This window comes from Colobus angolensis, unplaced genomic scaffold (genome assembly GCF_000951035.1).
Source record: "Colobus angolensis palliatus isolate OR3802 unplaced genomic scaffold, Cang.pa_1.0 Scaffold45, whole genome shotgun sequence".
NCBI lineage: Eukaryota > Metazoa > Chordata > Mammalia > Primates > Cercopithecidae > Colobus > Colobus angolensis.
Window position 1 is genome coordinate 802,352 of NW_012117932.1, and position 20,336 is coordinate 822,687.

Sequence of the window (20,336 nt, forward strand, 5' to 3'; positions counted from 1 at the left end):
AACTATAAAGCTTTTTTTAAAAAAAGAAAAAAGCCAAACAGACTCAAAAACTGAAATAATATGATGAGTTACAACAAAGACTGAGTAAAAGTAGAGTCTATAAAAGACAATTCAACCTTACATCAGAACACAAAGTTCCAGGTGTTGAAAATACTCACTTTTATGCCTGGATAACTTACTACCACTGCATCAGAACCACAATAACTAACTAGAGAATATGAATAAAAGCCTGGAATTATTTTTTCCCTTAAGTGCTTAGTACTATTTTATTTTAACAAATGGTTCCTGTGATTCTTGCCCTAAAGAGCATTTTAAAATATGTCAAAGCCATTCCCCAGATTATTTTCAAAAGCTAGTTCTGAGATGAATTCAAGATCATGAAACACTAGGCTGAGATCCAAAATATGCATGTTGATTTTGCATTTTTCTTATGAAAGCAAGACACAAAACAAGAAAGCTTGTTTTGTGAAAGCAAGATAAATAGATGAGCTCATTAAAAAACATAAAATTTTTTATGCCTTCTCCTTTTTAAAAAAAAAATTTAAAGTATACTGCAAAAAAACAGCACTTTTTGCTACAGAGGCAAGTCAAATGATCTGAAGCAGAAACACAGTTCACATGAGAAAGAAAACCAGAGAATAAAGATCAGTAGAGTGTGGTAAAAGTTCATCCAGGCAACAATAAATCTATAAAATGAAGGTAGCTTTGGTTTTCTTGTTCCCTTTTTTTTCATTTTAATGATACATGAAATTATACATATTATCTTAACTTTGGAGCTGTTCTTAGGAAGACAATTTGACAAAAATTCTAAGGAATTTTTAAGCACAAAAGTGTCAAATCCTATTCTCAATAGTCTATGACATACAACTGTTTTAATCTAATGCAAAATTTTTCAACAATATAATTTACAGTTAAAACATAGAAGTTTCAAATATATTATGACATAAATGGCTAATCAATCCTCAAGACATGACAACTCTGAGTCCAAATAAAGCATAATAAAAGGAAAAATACTTTAAGACCAAAGTAGAGCCAAAAAAAAATTTCTCTAAGTAACTTTAGTGGTAATTAACTTTTCTGAAGTCCAATTTAAACATTTTACTGATTCCACGAACTCTGACCCATTATTTAGTAATACTCTCTAATCTTCTCACTCACCTAGCACAGGGCAGTGATCTCTGTAGAAAGAACCTCCCTTGGCATCCTGGACACATTTCAGATCAGACTAAGAAGAAAAGAAACCAGAAAAATCACCCATGAAACTTCAAATATGGCTCAATATCTGAAATAGGCAAAAATATTCATTCAGAACATACCCAAAACAGAAGTCAAGAATAGTCTAGGTCAACAATCACACTAAATACTGCTTTCAAAAGTACTTGTAAAAACTAGAAACCTGATCTTCAGATAGGTCATATTTTATTTACTTTTAGCCTTCTTTTAAAGTTCAAAATTAAAATGTCTGAATCTGGCCAGGGCTCACGCCTGTAATCCTAGGACTTTGGGAGGCCGAGACGGGTGGATCACTTGAGGTCAGGAGTTCAAAACTAGGCTGGCCAACATGGTGAAACCCCTTCTCTATTAAAAATACAAAAAAATTAGCCGTGTGTGCTGCTGGGCACCTGTAATCCCAGATGCTCAAGAGACTGAGGCAGGAGAATTGCTTGAACCCAGGAGGCAGAGGTTGCAGTGAGCTGAGGTCACACCACTGCACTCCAGCCCGGGCAACAAAGCAAGAGACTCTGTCTCAAAAAATAAACAAACAAAATAAAATGTCTGAATCTTATTACATTAAACTAAAATTCTTACAATTAATATTAATTATAATATTTTGAAAACCACATGCTAAAAAAGAACAGCAAATATCTATTATTGGAAATGTGCACAGCACATTCTTTTTTGTGTGTGTGTGACAGAGTCTTGATCTGTTGCCCAGGCTGGAGTACAGTGACTCACTGCAACCTCTGCCTCCTGGATTCAAGCAATTCTCATGCCTCAGTCACCTGAGCAGCTGGGGATTACAGGCATGTACCACCGGGTCTGGCTAATTTTTGCATTTTTAGTAGAGACAGGGTTTCACCACGTTGGCCAGGCTGGTCTCAAACTCCTGGCTTCAACTAATCCACCCACCTCAGCCTTCCAAGTGCTGGGATTACTGGCATGAGCCACCACGCCAGGCCAGCACATTCCATTTTAAAGACACTTTTACCAAAAACAAACCAAAACCTGGAAATTATTCAAAACTAAATAGCCAATACAAAGTAGAAAATAACAAAACCGAATACAGTCTTTTGATTCCTTGTCCACTTGATTTTTCTACTGACATCAATTTTTTCTTTTTTTTTTTGAGATGGAGTCTCACTCTGTCACCCAGGCTGGAGTACAGTGGCGCAATCTTGGCTCACTGCCACCTCCACCTCCTGGTTTCAAGCAGTTCTCCTGCCTTGACCTCCCCAGTAGCTGGAATTACAGGCATGTGCCACCACGTCCGGTTAATTTTTTCATTTTCAGTAGAGACGGGATTTCACCATGTTGGCCAGGTTGGTCTCAAACTCCTGACCTCAAGTGACCTGCCCGCCTCCGCCTCCCCAAGTGCTGGGATTACAAGTGTGAGCCACCGCGCCCGGCCTTACATCAACTTTAGTCCTTACCTCACCATAATCTGGTTAACTAAAGTTCCTTCCCATTTATCTTTTACAAGAAAACAAATTACTATCTGAATGGGGGAGGTAGCTGCGGTATAATTAAAAGTACGGAAAATGTGGGCTTAGAGGGAAGAACCTTGTGTATACTGTGAAAATTTGGATTTGGATTTACTTAAAAGTACCTAATAGTACAGGTGTATACAGTAGATGATTAGAACATCTTACCCTATATCAAGGAAAGGAGTTCCTCTAATACATATGCACATGTGCACCTGCACGCATGCACATGCATGTGCACACACACACACACACACACACACAGGACCCAACTCTTTTATAGCATCTTTAACTGTCACTGAATCCTGGCCAAAGAGACATAGGAGTCAAACTGGTTTTCTGGGATTTTTTTTTTTTTTTTTTTTTGAGACAGGGTCTCTCTCTGTTGCCCAGGCTGGGGTGCACTGGCATGATCACGGCTCACTGCAGCCTCCACCTCCCAGGGCTCAAGTTATCCTTCTACTTCCATTCCACCTCAGCCTCTCAAGTAGCTGGGACTACAGGTGCACACCACCATACCCAGCTAATTTTTTTATTGTTTGTAGAGACACGGTTTTGCCACATTGTCCAGGTTGGTCTCAAACTCCTGGACTCAAGTGATCTACCAGCTTTAGCCTCCCATGGTGCTGGGATTACAGGTGTGGGCCACCACTCCCAGCTATCAAATTGTTTTAATATAATACTTTACCCTAGCAATTTTACTTCTTGGAATCTATCCTAAGGAAATATACCCATAATGTACAAAGGCATATACACAAGGATGCTGACTGACACACTGCTTGAAGCAGCAGGGGAAACAAAATCCAACTCAGGTCCCCATCAAGAGAAATCTCATTAAATAAATAATGGCACAACCACATACTCGGCCATCAGTCTACATAAATACCATTCACTTAACTACCTGAGCACATATAGCACATAGGCTTCATTTGAAGAAAATTAATAATCAATTGGAATTCTAAAAAACTGACAATTTAAAAACAGGCAGAGGCATGAAGAAAATGAAAAGCTGATAACCACTGCTATACACAATAATAAAAATTGGCAACTGTAAGTATTTGTTTAAATTCACATGGCTGGCTTTTAATACATAAGTGGAATGAATTGGTCAGGTGTAGTGGCTCATGCTAGTAGTCTCAGCATTTTGGAAAGCCAAGGTGGGGGATCACTTGGAACTCAGGAGTTCAAAACCAGCGTAGACAATACATATAGCAAGACCCTATTTCTACTAAAATTTTTTTTAATATTAGTTGGGCATGGTGGCACACACCTACAGTCCTAGCTACTCCAGAGGCTGAGGTGGGAGGCTTGTTTTGAGCCCAGGAGTTCAAGACTTCAATGAACTATGATTGCACCACTACACTCCCGCCTAAGTGACAGAGCAAGACCCTGTCTCTAAAAGTAAATAAATAAGGCCGAGCCTGGTGGCTCACACCTGTAATCCCAGCACTTTGGGAGGCTGAGGGGGGCGGATCATGAGGTCAGGAGATTGAGACCATCCTGGCTAATACAGTGAAACCCCATCTCTACTAAAAATGCAAAAAATTAGCAGGGCATGGTGGTGGGCGCCTGTAGTCCCAACTACTTGGGAGGCTGAGGCAGGTGAATGGTGTGAACCCAGAAGGCAGAGCTTGCAGTGAGCCAAGATCATGCCACTGCACTCCAGCCTGGGCAACAGAGTGAGACTCTGTCTCAAAAAATAAATGGAAATAAATTAAGGGGACGCTGGGATACTTTCTCCATTCCTAACAAGAACATAGACAGTTGATTTTTAAAAAGGAAATTTAAAGAATTCTTTGAATACGGAATGTATTCAAGATTAAAAGGATGTGAAAGGCATTAATATTTTGGCATTTATTTATTACACTCTATAAACTGAATAGCAAGATCAACTTTTTTTGAGATACAAGTCTCACTCCATCACCTAGGCTGGAGTACAGTGGCGTGATCTCGGCTCACCGCAAGCTCTGCACCCCTACCCTCGCAGTTCAGGCGATTCTCGTGCCTTAGCCTCCCGAGTAGCTGGAATTACAGGCACATGGCATCAAACCCAGCTAATTTTTGTATTTCAGTAAAGATAGCGTTTCACCCTGTTGACCAGTGTGATCTCAAACTCCTGACCTCAACTGATCCACCTGCCTGGGCTTCCCAAAGTGCTGGGATTACAGGAATGAGCCACAGCATCCAGCCAAGATCAGCGCTTGAACAATGGTCCATGAAAAGTACAAAAACACAGGACAACTCATTGAATAAACCTCCATTATTTTTCTAAACACTTAAGTAATTCAAGGTGTTTCTAAGTCAATCATTTTCAATTATCAACACTATACTTTAAAAAATACCAAGGGGTGGGGAGGAATCTCCTAAAAAATAATTTTAATATCTGTTGTAATTTATATTTTTATAAGCTACCAGAGCACAGAATACAAATATATCACAAAATCTCATTATAATACTGTCTTCCAGGTCCATCCATGCCAAGGAGTGGTCTTAACAGATGATTTCCAATCTTTTTGATAGATTTTCGTAAATAAACCCCCTGGACTTACACTGAAAATGGGTCAGCTCTACACAACCAATATACAGTAAGGTACCCAAACATTAACTAAAGGCAAATCATATTGACTATTACATAGTTTAGAGAAACATAGTAAAAACGCAAAGGTTCTGACAAAGGGAGATGACAAAGGAAAAATAATAAAAGAGCAGTAAGAGCTTTTCACTCATCCAACATTTTCTTTCACCTGCTATGGCTCTTCACTACTTACCATGCCCTCAAAGCCAACTCTGTAAAGGTTCTTAGCACCATTATCCCAGAGGACATATGCTGCACTATGTGGGCTTGATGCACTCCAGTCCTGGATTTCTGTTACCTAACAGACGTTTTTTGAGAAAAGAAGTTTTTTAAAGGGGAGGGAAGAGCTTAGTTCTTTTAATTATTACATTTAAATCTTAAAAATCATTTCATCTAGCAACCTGTGGAACAGGATCATGAAAAATACTTATTTGCCAAATATGTCACTCCTAACATATAGTTAAATTATCATTAGAGCCATATTTTTCCAGAATTATAAGGTAATTTCTAAAACCACTGTAGAAATTTTAAATCAAGAGGCTTGGGGATTACAGTGATAGATTATCAGAAAATAGAATTTGATACAAAATTTAAAATATTTTTAATCTTAAACTGATTCCTTTAAGAACAGTTTTGTTTTCTGTTTGTTTGTTTGTTTGTTTGTTTGTTTTTGAGATGGAATCTTGCTCTTGTCGCCCGGGCTGGAGTGTAGTGGTGTGATCTCGGCTCACTGCAACCTCTGCCTCCCGGGTTCAAGCTTCTCCTGCCTCAGCCTCCTGAGTAGCTGAGATTACAGGCAACCACCACCACGCCTGGCTAATTTTTGTACTTTTAGTAGAGATGGAGTTTCACCATGTTAGCCAGGCTGGTCTCAAACTCCTGACCTCAGGTGATCTGCCCGCTTCGGCCTCCCAAAGTGCTGGGATTACAGGTGTGAGCCACCACGCCCGGCCAAAACAGTATATTCTTTTAAGTCTATTACTCAATATGAAATTTAAAATCCCCAAAATGATTCAAGACAAACCTTTTTGGTCAGTTACAAATTAACAAGCACAAAGCTCTTGAAGAGCCTTGGTGGCAATGTTTAAGTAGGTCTTGAGTTGCTTTTGCTCCTCCAGCAGTATCCCACAGTTGCAGGCCACCTAAAATGGCACACCTACCATGGAAACTCAGACACTATCTCCAAGCTCCACACCCAGCTAGTCTGATTCTTGAATTCACTGGATTAAAATTAAAAAAAAAAAAAAAATACTGGGGTTGACATTGCTTTAAGGCCTAGAATCACATGCAGGTTGAGTGTACTTATCTGAAATGCTTAGGACAAGAAATGTTTTAGATTTCAAATTTTTTCAGATTTTGAAATATCTGCACTGTACTTAGAGCATCCCAAATCCAAAAATTTGAAATTCTAAATGCTCCAATGAGCATTTCCTTTGAACATCATGTCAGTGCTCAAAAAGTTTCAGATTTTGGAGTATTTCAGGTTTTAGATTTTTATATTTGGAATGTTCAACCTGTACATAAAAATGACAAACAGCATTAAACTTGGACCTTCTCAAGTAAACCTGACTACAGCAAAGAGTGGGAAGCTGTACACATGCAATTCATATTACTCTTCTCCATCTTGATACTTACAATCACAGCCATCCTTCATAGTTACTTAGAACGACAGGCTGAAGTATAACTTTTACGGTATATACTTAAAAACTATTACTTTAAATAAGATATATAATGACCATTCTTTTTCATCCTGTACTAAAGAAACAGTTTTGTAAGCCAGGTATTTCATGATGTATTTGTGGAAATAAAAAGGTTTTATGTTTAAGATCTGATGAATCACTTGAAACGTATTTTAAATTGTTGGTAAATTAGTCCATTTGTTCTTTTAAATTTTAACATATATTACACATTATAAAATATAGCATATGTAAATTTTTTTTTTTTTTTTTTTTTTTTTGCTCGTCACCCAGGCTGGAGTGCAATGGCACGATCTCAGCTCACTGCAACCTCCGCCTCCGAGGTTCAAGTGATTCTCCTGCCTCTGCCTCCCAAGTAGCTGGGATTACAGGTGCCCACCACCACGCCCAGCTAATTTTTGTATGTTTTTTTAAGTAGAAATGGGGTTTCGCCATGTTGGCCAGGCTGGTCTCGTGATCATGGCCTCGTGATCCGCCTGCCTTGGCCTCCCAAAGCATATATAAACTTTAAAGAAAAAAATAAACGGAATACCCATGTAATTATTACCCAACCTAAGAAAAAAAATATAACCAATACTTTTCAAGTCCCCTATGTCCATCTCATCAATCCCATACTCCTGCCTCCCATTAGCGGTAACTACCATCCTGAAGTTAGAGCCCACCCTTTACCTTAATTTGCTTTATGATTTCTGCTCTACTAACCACTATATAACCTTCCAAAGTAACAGTTTCTAGCACTCGAAGGTAAAACATGCAATCTGCAGCAAAAAGTTCCTTCTGATTCTAATATATTCAGATTTAACTTCATTTGTTTTCAAAAATGTGATGCTATATTAAGTCTGTATTGCATAGGATGAGTAAAAAGCATTTAACTACCTAAAAAACAAAGACAAATTTTGTTTAAATCAAATTTACTTTAAATTTCAAATTACTTGAAATAGAAGTAAGTTCATTAGTCAAGGTCCAAATCATTAAACGAAATCCCTTCATTTTTAATATGACTTGATTTATTACTGAGGGAGAAACAAAGTGGAAGGCATAAGAAAATAACTATAGTAATTTCACATGCAAGGAACAGCTGCTAAAACCATTAGGTAGAATGTTGCCAAGAAACTCTGTAAAGGATACATCTGACAAAATTTGCATCTGTTCATCAATTTTTTTTTTTTTTTTTTTTTTTTTTTTGAGACAGAGTCTCGCTCTGTCGCCCGGGCTGGAGTGCAGTGGCCGGATCTCAGCTCACTGCAAGCTCCGCCTCCCGGGTTCACGCCATTCTCCTGCCTCAGCCTCCCAAGTGGCTGGGATTACAGGCGCCCGCCACCTCACCCGGCTAGTTTTTTTGTATTTTTTAGTAGAGACGGGGTTTCACCGTGTTCGCCAGGATGGTCTCGATCTCCTGACCTCGTGATCCGCCCGTCTCGGCCTCCCAAAGTGCTGGGATTACAGGCTTGAGCCACCGCGCCCGGCCTTTTCATCAATCTTAACATCACTAATAGCAAGATAATCAGACTTCATGTGCCCCTTTTATGTGATACAGTAGAAAATATACAGCATCACATGAGGTATGTTTGCCAAAATAAAATTGAACCTGAATCTAATCAAGCCTCTAGCTCTAACAACTAGTTTATAGGAAATACAAAGATTAAAAGAAAAAGTTAAAGAAGTTAAAGAATACAATAAAGAATCAATTGGCCAAATAGAATCTGGTTTCTTCAACAAATAAATGGTATCTTTTTAAGTTAATAATTATTGAAGTTGGGTATGAGTGCATGGGAATTTATTATACTATACTTTCTACTCAAGTGTATGTCTGAAATACTCCATAGTAAAGAGTTAAAAAAAAATTATGATCTAGTATACTGAATCATATTTGTATAAAAAACAGCTTTAAAAGACTAACATGTAGAGCAAGACTTAAGAAACCCTTTAAGAACAGGCTGGGCACAGTGGTTCATGCCTGTAATCCCAGCACCTTGGGAAGTGGAGGCAGAAGAATCGCTTGAACCCAGGAGTTCGAGACCAGCCTGGGTAACACAGCAAGACTCCATCTCTAACATATATTTAAAAAAACAAAAAGGAAGAATACACTAAATACAATGAATGTGGATTACATCAGGGGAGTGGGATAAAGTATCCAGCACTGAAGGGGAAAAAGGGATGTTAACTTTCTTCATCCACATACATAGGCCAAAACAAAAAAGTCAGACAATAGAAGTCACATTTGGTCTTAAAAATGTGCTTAACAATGTTACTCTAAAGATTTATTTTATGAAGTTCTCTCATTTGGAGTCACATGTACAAGACAGTTTCATTTCTTTTTCTTCATTTTGTTCTTTTCGTTTGTTTGTTTTGAGATGGAGTCTTACTCTGTCACCCAGGCTGGAGTGCAGTGGCACAATCTTGGCTCATTGCTACCTCTGCCTCCCCAGGTTCAAGCGATTCTCCTGCCTCAGCTTCCCTAGTAGCTGGGACTACAGGCGTGTACCACCATGCGTGGCTAATTTTTGTATTTTTAGTGGAGACAGGGTCTCACCATGTTGGCCAGGCTAGTCTCAAACTCCTGACCTCAAGTGATCCACCTGCCTCAGCCTCCCACAAGTGCTGGGATTACAGACATGAGCCACCATGCCTGGCCCTCATTTTGTTCTCAAAACACAACATGTGTTCAATCAAAGCAAACCAAAAATGTAATACGAATGACTCAAAGCCTCAAGAATGCCTACTTTTATCCCAAAAAAGTGCCAATATAGCAAAAAACAGAAAGTTCCATTTATGTGGCTTCGAACAGCAAATGCCTTCAAAAGCTGATGAGGAAAGATGACTTCCAACCCCCTCTGACCATATAATTAACTATTGGGAAGACTATAAAGTCAATTTTTCAAAATAAAAGTATTAAAATTTTACTTCTCACATACTCTTTCAAAACAAGTTACCAGAATGTGTGTTCTACCAAAAGAGACAGGAAGCTAAGTAAGATGATACAATGGGATACAGAAAACATGAGATCCAGTCAGGAAGAGAGGCAAAGGCATCTTTGTTCATCACAGGGCTTCAAAGGGAGCTTCCAGGATGATTGCTGGGCACCAGGTATGGAAAGTGACCCGTCCAGATTGCAGCCGTGTAATACGTGGGGGCCAAACAAGTTGAAGGCTCTTATCCCTACTGCCACTATATCGTTTTTATTCAACTGCGGACACACTGCCCAAGTGAGCCTGACTCACAGTCTCAAGTGTACTTGGCTTATTTGGACTATGTAATGATGGCATTCCCACTCTCCTCTTCACCCCCATTCCCTGCCACCTAGATCAGCTGAGGTCTCTCATTTCACCACACAGAATATTCTGCTTTGACCTACTCCTAAAATTCTGAGCCCACTACACTATCTGCAAAGGGTAACAGAGGTAGGTAGGCTAGATAACAGCGTAATTGCCCACTGCCCCTCAGAAACAGATCTTTGAGGGAAGATAATATAAAACAAGTCAATTCAAATGAAATTTGAATAGCAGGAAAGTCAAGGACATGAGACACTGCTTAGGGAGGACTGGTCCAAATGCATTCAGAAAAGCATGCGAGGTAACAAAATGACAATATGAAACCTGAAGGTGGGAAGGTAAAACCTACCTAATGACCCTCTAAGAAACATCAATGCTTATAAAAAGCAAGAACAATCTTTTTACTTCCAGAGAAAAAAGAAATCAAGATTTTAAAAATTTTTACTGGCATAGAAAACAATGGACCAAGAAATTCATTTACAGTAGTGATAAAAAGCTTTTGAACACATAATACTCTAGAATACATGATGAATCAAGAAAAATACTGTACCTTTCCCCTACGTCCATTTCCTCCATCTTGATCTTCCCACTGCCAGTCCACTCCTCGCACCACTCTGGCACCTGCAAAGATTCCTCTGGCTGTAATCTTCTTAGATTTCCTACGAGACTCTAACAGAACCCTAAAAATAAAGTTATTTATTTTCAAGTTTATGTAAAAATAGGTAATAATAATTTACTTTTTAAAACAAAATTATAAAAATGTTATTTTGAAAGTAAAAAGATTCTTAATTGTTCTGGTTACTTCCATAACAGCATGACACAGGAATACCTTTTATATTCCACAGGTGACGATGATGATGGTAGTAGTAGTTGTAATAATAATCACAGCTAACTTTTACTGAGCTTTTATTATATAATATGTAAAAGCACTTGCATAGGAGTAAAGTGTGTTACACTCCTTAAGAGAGTTACCACCATATTACCCACTTTATAAATGAGGAAACTCAGTCTCAAAGAAGTAATGTGCCCAAGGCCACAAAAGTTAAAATGTAATAGACTCCACATATGATCCTAGTCTAAGCAATTCAGGGTATCAGTATACTCTTCACTACTGTAGAAGTGGCAAACTCAAAATTCTCTATAGCTTCCAGGTGAGTAATATAAATGACAGCCTAAGAAAGACAGCACTACAGTGGCAAATGGCACTCGACCTCAGACTTAGGAAGGTAACAGGGAATGGCAAGGACTTTGGTTGACTCAAAAGCATCATCAGTCTAAAGGATCTAGTCTAAAGTGCTCCACTGCTTCAACAAACTGTTGCCAGGAACAAACGTAAGCCCAGTATTGATAGTCTTCTGTATGGGGGGGAGGGGAGCAGGGTGTTCTATGAATCCATCAACAGATTTTTGCGTGAAATCACTTGTTTTTTAAATCTAGCCATTATTCTGGCCAGGCGTGCTGGCTCACGCCTGTAATCCCAACACTTTGGGAGGCCGAGGCAGGTGGATCACGAGGTCAGGAAATCAAGACCATCCTGGCTAACACAGTGAAACCCCATCTCTACTAAAAATACAAAAAATTAGCTGGGCATGGTGGCAGGCGCCTGTAGTACCAGCTACTTGGGAGGCTGAGGCAGGAGAATGATGTGAACCTGGGAGGCGGAGCTTACAGCGAGCCGAGATCGCATCACTGCACTCCAGCCTAGGCGACAGAGCAAGACTCCATCTCAAAAAAAAAAAAAAAAAAAACTAGCCATTATTCAAAAATTTAGAGTACTGTATTGATATGATTTGGCTGTGTCCTCACCCAAATCTCATCTTGAACTGTAGTTCCCATAATTCCCACATGTCGTGGGAGGAACCCAGTGGGAGGTAACTTAATTATGGGGGCGGTTACCTCCATGCTGTTCTCTTGATAGTGAGTTCTCACGAGATCTGATGATTTTAATAAGGGGCTTTCCCCCTCTTTTGCTCAGCACTTCTCCTTGCTGCCACCATATGAAGAAGGGCATGTCTGTTTCCACTTCCACCATGATTATGTTTCCTGAGGCCTCCCCAGCCATGCTGAACTGTGAGTCAATTAAACCTCTTTCCTTTATAAATTACCCAGTCTCAGGTATTTCTTCACAGCAGGATGAAAATGGATTAATATACGTATATATCAGTAAAATACATCTGTGCTCTGGATTTTACCTATACTAACCTGTTCTCACAGTACTACATACTTACAGAACATTATGAACCTTTATAAAGATTCTACACTCAAGTATCTGGGCCAGCTTGGTTCTCCAAGGCCATGTATCCCTATTGTTCTACATCCTTCTCATTCACATAATCAGAAAGGTTTGGAGATTTCTGCTTTGTTTTTCTAATTTTATTTCACTGTTCTATTCTTTTCACTTACTTATTTTAATAGAGATGAGGTCTTACTATGCTGTCCAGGGTGGTCTTGAATGCCTGGCCTCAACTAATCCTCCCACCTCAGGCCTCCCAAAGTGCTGGAATTAAAGACATGAACCACCACGCCCAGTCCTATTCATTTTTACAATGTCTTTATTATTCCTTAATTTTAATTGCAAACAAAAGACAAAAATAATCAACTCGTTCAAAATTACTCAGTTAATAAGTGGCACGATTATGATCTACACCAAGAGAGTCTGACTCCAAAATCTATGTATCTACTCCTACTCCTAGCTGCCTCCCTATGACTGTCTGGATTCTTGCTCCTTTGCATTATCTGTATCTACATGAGAAGATCCCATCGCCTAAAACTCTGCGCCCGTTAACAACGAATACTCCTCTCTCATTGCTCCTAAGACACTTAATACATATCTCTAACACAGTCTAAAACATCACATGACAATCACTGATTCACTATTTCCTTTAATTTGTAAACTCCTTAAGACTACTAGGTGTCTTATTTATCTTCTAGTGTCCGTAAACATAGTAGATCCCGTGTAATCCTAATAAATGCCTATTGACTCAATCAATGGGCCCTACCATTCATCTGATATCAATTAACAGACTAGAAGGCATAGTGAGAAGAAAATAATTGCTATCTCTTTGGATGCCCTTGTATTTCAAATGTACAGTAAATGTACAGTAGTGCTAACCCTCTAAGCCAGAGAAATAATAGTCCAGATTACCTTGGAAAAGTACAGACAGCTCCATCTTCACAGAGCTCTTCACTTGTTATATGGCAGATTGGTCCACTTCTATCCTACTATTTGGTACCTCCTGTTACTAAACCAACTGTCAGAAGCTATTTGCTAATCCTATTTTTAAGGCCCAGAAGTACATAACTTGAATACAAACAAAAACCCTCGGTTGAAGAAAAAAAGGGTTCTCCCTACCTCTCACTTCCTGGTGTAGTAATTCGGTAAAAGCGATGTCTTAAATGATGTTTATCTCCATGATAACACACTGTGCACAAATCATAATTTGTACACTCTGCACATTTCCAGCGAATGCCAATGATCGGTTGCTGGCGGCAGGTATCACACATGGTTCCATCATGCTTGATGCCTATTAAAACAAGGACACATGCTCTGATTAACCTCAAATTTTATTTATCTGAATATTATTCCTTGGGGGAAAAAAATAAGATCAGAACATTTCCAAGATACTCTAATAAATTGGGATATAACACTTCAAATTTAACACATATAGCTTCAAGATAATGGACCTCAATTATTTTAATCAATGCAAGTTATATTTTCCCTTTGCTCCCTTTTTCATTAGTAAGAACACATCTCAGTAACTCTTTCTTCGTTCTCATCCACAAACTAGAACTTACGTTCGACACACAGAAAGAAAGAATCCTTTCTCACTAAGGAGATGTTTCGGACTACAAAACCTCAGAAATCTTTGAAAGAATTTTCAACTAGTGTCTAGGTAAACAATTACTCCAAAAGAAAAGACCATTTTGCCCTTATGATATCATGGAAACAAACTCTCAATTAACTTAAGCATTTACTACCCTTAGATATTGACAAGTTTTTCCCATAGTCAAGAAAATTCAGAAAATGACTAGGAAGCAAGTTTCCCTATTTTAAAGGAAACAATACACTATAGTGGGGTTTTATCCCCTTAGGGAATAAGAAATAATAAGCTCTAGCCGGGAGCGGTGGCTAAAGCCTGTAATCCCAGCACTTTGGGAGGCCGAGACGGGCGGATCACGAGGTCAGGAGATCGAGACCATCCTGGCTAACACGGTGAAACCCCGTCTCTACTAAAAATACAAAAACTAGCCGGGCGAGGTGGCGGGCGCCTGTAGTCCCAGCTACTCGGGAGGCTGAGGCAGGAGAATGGCATAAACCCGGGAGGCGGAGCTTGCAGTGAGCTGAGATCCGGCCACAGCACTCCAGCCTGGGCGACAGAGCGAGACTCCGTCTCAAAAAAATAAATAAATAAATAAGTAATGAAAACAACCTTCATTTTCAGGTGAAATAATTGGGGGTAATACTCTTTACTATTCTATTGTTATATTAATATCATTTGTTCAATAAATAAAAACTAGGATTTTTTTTTTCAACAATATGTGGCTTGTCAACATCAGTATCACTACTTTATAAACACATCCTGGATGGTGAAGCTAAATGCTGAACAAACAAGTGCTGTATTATCTGTGCAAAAGTGACATTCTCCTGGATTCAAGTTCTGATTCTGTCTGTATTTACTTTTACGCCCTTGAAAAGGTCGTTTTATCAGAAGTATTTACGTATAAAATAATGTGTGTGTTGTTTTTTTGTGTGTTTTTTTGTTTGTTTGTTTTTCAAAATTTCCAGGGAGGCAGAGGGGAAGTAAAGTGGGATTCAGGTAAAACAAGATTAGCCGTGTTGAAGCTGGGTAATGGGTACATGGGAGTTCATTACATCATCTTCCTCTTTGTATCCATTTAGAACATTTCCATAATTAAATAGAAGAAAGGAGCCCTTTCATTCTCACAGCCTCAATCCCCTTTGGAGAATGTAATCTATTCTTTAAAGGTGAGACAACATGGTCTAAAAATCAAATAACATGCTACATATGTAAAAACTAGAGTACAAAAGTGGTCATATTACTAATATAATACACTATTGCTACTTCCTGATAAGAAGGAAAAAAAAACCCTATGTTATTCATTTTCTATATTCAGATAACCAGATTCTAAACAAAGGGCCAAACTTGAGTGTATGCCTGTTTTGAGGGAAAGGGAGGGGAGGGGCAAGGATCAGGAAGGAAGAGGGAGGGAAGGCAGGAAGGAGGGAAGCAGGGAAGGAAGGAGGAAGGAAGGAACACCTGAAAGAATTGGGATACTAATGGACTACAAAAAGCCTGATACCCCAACACCAAATACGTTTTATGTGCAATCCTTCTGCAGTTTCCTGCCACATAAATGCTTGACTTTAGGGACAGAAGACAGAGGACATGAGTGTCTACTGATTCATTCAGAACTATTTCTTTATTCCTACTGCAGGCATGCCCTCTGCTGCTTTCAAGTATCACTCTTAGAGCCATGTTCACGCCACTGCACTGCAACCTGGGCAACTAAGAAAGACTCTAACTCAAAAAAAACTTAAAAATTACAAATCACACCTGCTGTAGTGTGGAGAGAAAAGAGATGAAAAAAGTAAAAATGGCTAGAGAAAGGGAGTCAGGTTAAAAGAAGTTAGTAGCAGCCCAGCTAAGATCATGGTAGCTTAAATTAAGGTGATGACAGTAGAAATTGAGAGAAATGGGTTCCAGAGATATTTAGGGCTTGGTAGCTAAGGGTCAGGAGACAAAAGATATAGAGGATATAAATGAGAAAGTCTAAACGAGATCATTCAAGAGAAAACAGGTTAAGTATTAGAGATATTTAGCAATTAAACAGTACAATAAACTGAAATCTAGAACTGCTCTGCTTAAAAACTAGAATGCAGTCACCAACAAAAAATAAGAATATCTAACCAAAAAATACAAGCCCAGGTCTCCATTGATAGAAACTCGCCTGAGAAACTAAATAGGAAAAAGAATCAGGAAAAGTTCCACAGAAATGATGGATGAGTGGATCTTTCAAAGAAAGGAAGAAATCACAGAAAAGCAGAGTATGTTCAATGAACCAGGAACGACTTTGCTTAGCAGAAACATGCAATACAGCCAGAGACTTGGAGATAAATTATAGAGTCAGGCTAGAAATTAACAAGATCAGACGTGATTTCTAACCTGTATACAATACGGTATTTAAATTGCTACCTCAAATGGTAAAAACAAGTGTATGTGATTTAAGAATTTACTTGTATAACTTACTATCCACTTGATATTCAAAATCAACTTAAATACTCTGGGACCAATATTCTCATCTATAAATTAAGAAAACACTCCCTTTCACACAGAAAGAGACATTGTGAGGCTAAATTGTTAGAAACTCCTAGAAACAGAAACTTCATTTAAAAAAAGAAAAAAAATTAAAGTGATAGGTAAACACACTTTGAAAAACTTTAAAACAAAATATACATATAAAGAATTATACTGCACTTAACTTCATCTTAATATAGATTTAGTAAATGCACTAGTCATCTATTTAAATAATATAATCAGAATAATCAACTATCCCAGACAAATTTTGCAATACTTATACAGAAATCAAAGAGCTTAATAAAAGTTTAGATTTTTCAGAGACTGTATATGGGGAACATTTAATTATTCATCTGTGAATTAAAAGATTAAAATAAATAAAAACTTCTAAATAGCAATTATATACCACATTACTAAAGTAACTAAAGTAATTTGAAAGTTGGTTTGTGTAAAGATTTGCTTAGGTTCCTTCATGTTTTTGTTTGTTTCTAGTTTAAAGTGACACATATGGCATCTCTGATGCTTATACTTCATGTTAAATGCTCCTGCTCACCCAGCTGCTTCCTAGAATTAAAATACACTCAGTGTAGAAAACCTAGAAAACAACAAAGGCTAATCCCATCAGCACATCCGGGGAATTATCTTTCTAGTTTTTATATTACATGTATCATACAATTTAGATGCAAAAATGTCACATTGTTTCTTGCAAACTACTTTATAAAATGATATTTTACCATGTCAGTAATAATTATTCCACAACATGGTTTAATAACTGTATAGAATTTCCCTCTATGGATTAACATAATTTACATATAATAGTCCCATATTTTCAACACTGGTTATGTTAACTTTTTGTCTTTATCTGCCACAAACAAGTATCTTTGAATGTGTCTTTTTTAAACATTGAAGGCAGGGTCAAAGTCTTTGATGACATTTGAAACACTCTGTAAGTGCCTTCTATAGCGATTGTATCCATTTATATTTCCCTTTCAGCAGTATCTGACTGGCTTTCTTGACACATCTTTAGCATGCACTGAAGTAGTATTTTTAATCTGTGCCAATTTGAGAGGAAAAAATTGGTATTTCTTGTTTATTTTCTTTTTTAAATTCTAAAATTAACAACACACTTATAATAAAACTTTAAACAACCCAAAAGCATACAGAACAAAATGTGAAAGTCCCCCCTCATCGTGCACTCCCACCCATTGTTAGCAGTTTGGTGGGGGTTTCCAGATTTTTTTCTGGGTACACATTTTCTATGTGTGCTCTCGTCGGCGTGTGTGTGACTTCTGAGGCTTCATGCTTAGAAAGACTTTCCTTAAAAGTAAAATATACTATTCAACTCTTAACCTAGCACTTTTATGGTTTTCTCAGAATTGGCTCAGAGCTCCCTGTGCAGGCAGGTTGTGAATCCTGAGGGGGGAGAGAGAGTGACAGACAGACAGACAGACACAGACAGACAAGCAACATCTGCCTTGCCTTTTGTGACCAAACCTCAGAATTCACAGTGTTATTTCCTCTTTACTCTATTAACTGAGGCAGTTACAAATGTCTACCCAGGTCCACTGAGGGAGGGAAGCAGCCTCTTCAGGTGGAATATCATTGTCTCCTAAGAAGAGCACGTGGGATGGGATGTAGATTGGTGCGGCCATCTTTGAAAAATGCCATCTGGCATGCCTCTCCTCCATTTTAAATATAACTTGGTTTTCCAGGAATAGAACTGTGTATAATGTCTATATAAAACAGGGGTATGCCTGTATTTCAGTATTAAAATGTGAATTTAAAAAAACTAATTAAATGGATTGTTATAGTTGGCATTTCTCTTTAAAAATGGCAGTTCCATGAAATTTTAATATTCAGTTTAATAGCCCTGCACCCAGACAACTATGACAGTTCGTCAAAATCTTTTTCTGTTTATGGGTTTCACAATTCACCTTTAAAAAAAAATAAAAACTGTGTGACCTAGAATAGTTCTGTACCTAATTTTGTAAACTTTTGATATTTGTGTTAGAAGCAACAATATAGAAATAATTATAGAATTATTTTTCCAAAATGGACATTATATGGAATTGATTACATATTGATTTAAAGCAACCTCACTGCCACACGCCTGAAGTTAGATTCTAATAACCGTATCTGTTTTAGCACAGGAAAGCTGACGAAAAATATCACAATTAATATCAAATACCAATGATAGTAAATGTCCACAAAATGGCTAAGTTTCTGAACAAGGTCTAAAATAAATCTGATTTAGTTCCATCATCACAAAAAAGCAAAATGCACTAAACAAATCAGTATTCACTACACACTTAAGAGGTTTATCCTGAATTTATCCTGAATTAACTGTTCAGCTCTTCAAATATGACTTGGTTGATGAGAGACGTAGGGAAAACGTATCCCCAACTACCCCACTCAACAACAATAGAAAAAAACTGTCCAGTTTGCAACCACTGCCTCATTTACATATTTTTCATTTCTAAGTTCATTTTCTACAACATACAACGATAACAGTCATGAGCTCATAATCTATGTACAGGCTTTCTTTAAAAGGAACCATTTAAACACACAATGACAACCGGTTAAAAAAATTCTATAATTCATGGTTTTAAAGAATACCTCAGGAAAACCATTAATGCACACAAAAGGACATCCAACTGCTTTCTTGGTTCCCACAGTTCAAATGCCAACAAAGCTACTGAACAGCTGTGAAACAGACTAACACTAAGAATTGAAAAATGTAAACAAAGCAACCCATTCCTCTACCAAAATGAGCACTACAGAATTTTTAATGAGAATACAATTAATTGCCTTTGAAACAAAAGTTGATATTTAAAGAAAACATAAAACAGAAGAAAGGGCATTAAATAAACAAGACCAACATTTTACTCATCTTTTACTGTACCATGGTAGCTTTTTTGTTTCCCTCACTACATCCACCCAATTCATTTTCATCTAAAACCATTAGCCCTGGCAAGAGTTTTTCCTTAAAAATTTTTATTTCATATAATGTAACTCCTTAACTGAACCTTTTTTTTTCCTTTCTACAGAATACCATATTACCCTAAGGAGTTAATGCCCTTTTCCTTTGCTAAGCTTTATGAAGACATCTGCCACCGTTAAATGAACCACCTGATAGCTTTTGACTCATTCTACTAATACTCAAATGACCATCTGCTCTAAGTTTTAATGGTATCTTGCCTGAGTTTAATAATTTAGAGAATTTGTATAACTGAAGTATTTTTGTTGGAAAATTTTATGAATATAGTAAAACATGTTGCTTAAGATCAATAACTACATTCTTAACAGACCTAATGAAAATAGCTCACACTCACAAAGCACTGATTTAAGTAAAATGTTAAATTTCTGGGTAGAAATGATGGCTGAAAGAGAAAAGTAGAGTTTTCACTACAAGCAGTTAAATACACATGAAGTGCTTCAACAACAGAACAAAAATCTCTAAATTATCACTTCATAAAACAGCAAAAGTAAAAAGTAAACAACATAACTGTTCATTAACAACAGAATGGATATATATATTAGGGATACAATGGAATATCAAAAATGAATGTTCAACAGCCACACAATTCAATATGGACATACCCTTCACCATAATGCTGAATTTTTAAAAATATAGAATACAAAGGCCAGACACAGTGGCTCACACTTGTAATCCCAGCACTTTGGGAGGCCAAGGCAGGCGGATCAAGAGGTCAGGAGTTCAAGACCAACCTGGCCAATATGGTGAAACCCCATCTCTACTAAAAATACAAAAA

At 37.7% G+C, this 20,336-nt stretch overlaps 1 protein-coding gene across 1 annotated transcript in view; it reads right to left on the bottom strand.

Moving 5' to 3' along the window:
* Positions 1–20,336, bottom strand: part of MIB1 (mindbomb E3 ubiquitin protein ligase 1) — a 144,590-nt gene that overhangs the window by 103,666 nt on the left and 20,588 nt on the right. The window contains exons 2-5 of the mRNA XM_011957771.1: positions 13,599–13,770; positions 10,797–10,926; positions 5,471–5,575; positions 1,159–1,225 (exon numbers count right to left, since the gene is read on the bottom strand). Of these exons, the coding sequence (XP_011813161.1) occupies positions 1,159–1,225; positions 5,471–5,575; positions 10,797–10,926; positions 13,599–13,770 (474 nt within the window). The remainder of the gene's footprint in view (positions 1–1,158; positions 1,226–5,470; positions 5,576–10,796; positions 10,927–13,598; positions 13,771–20,336) is intronic.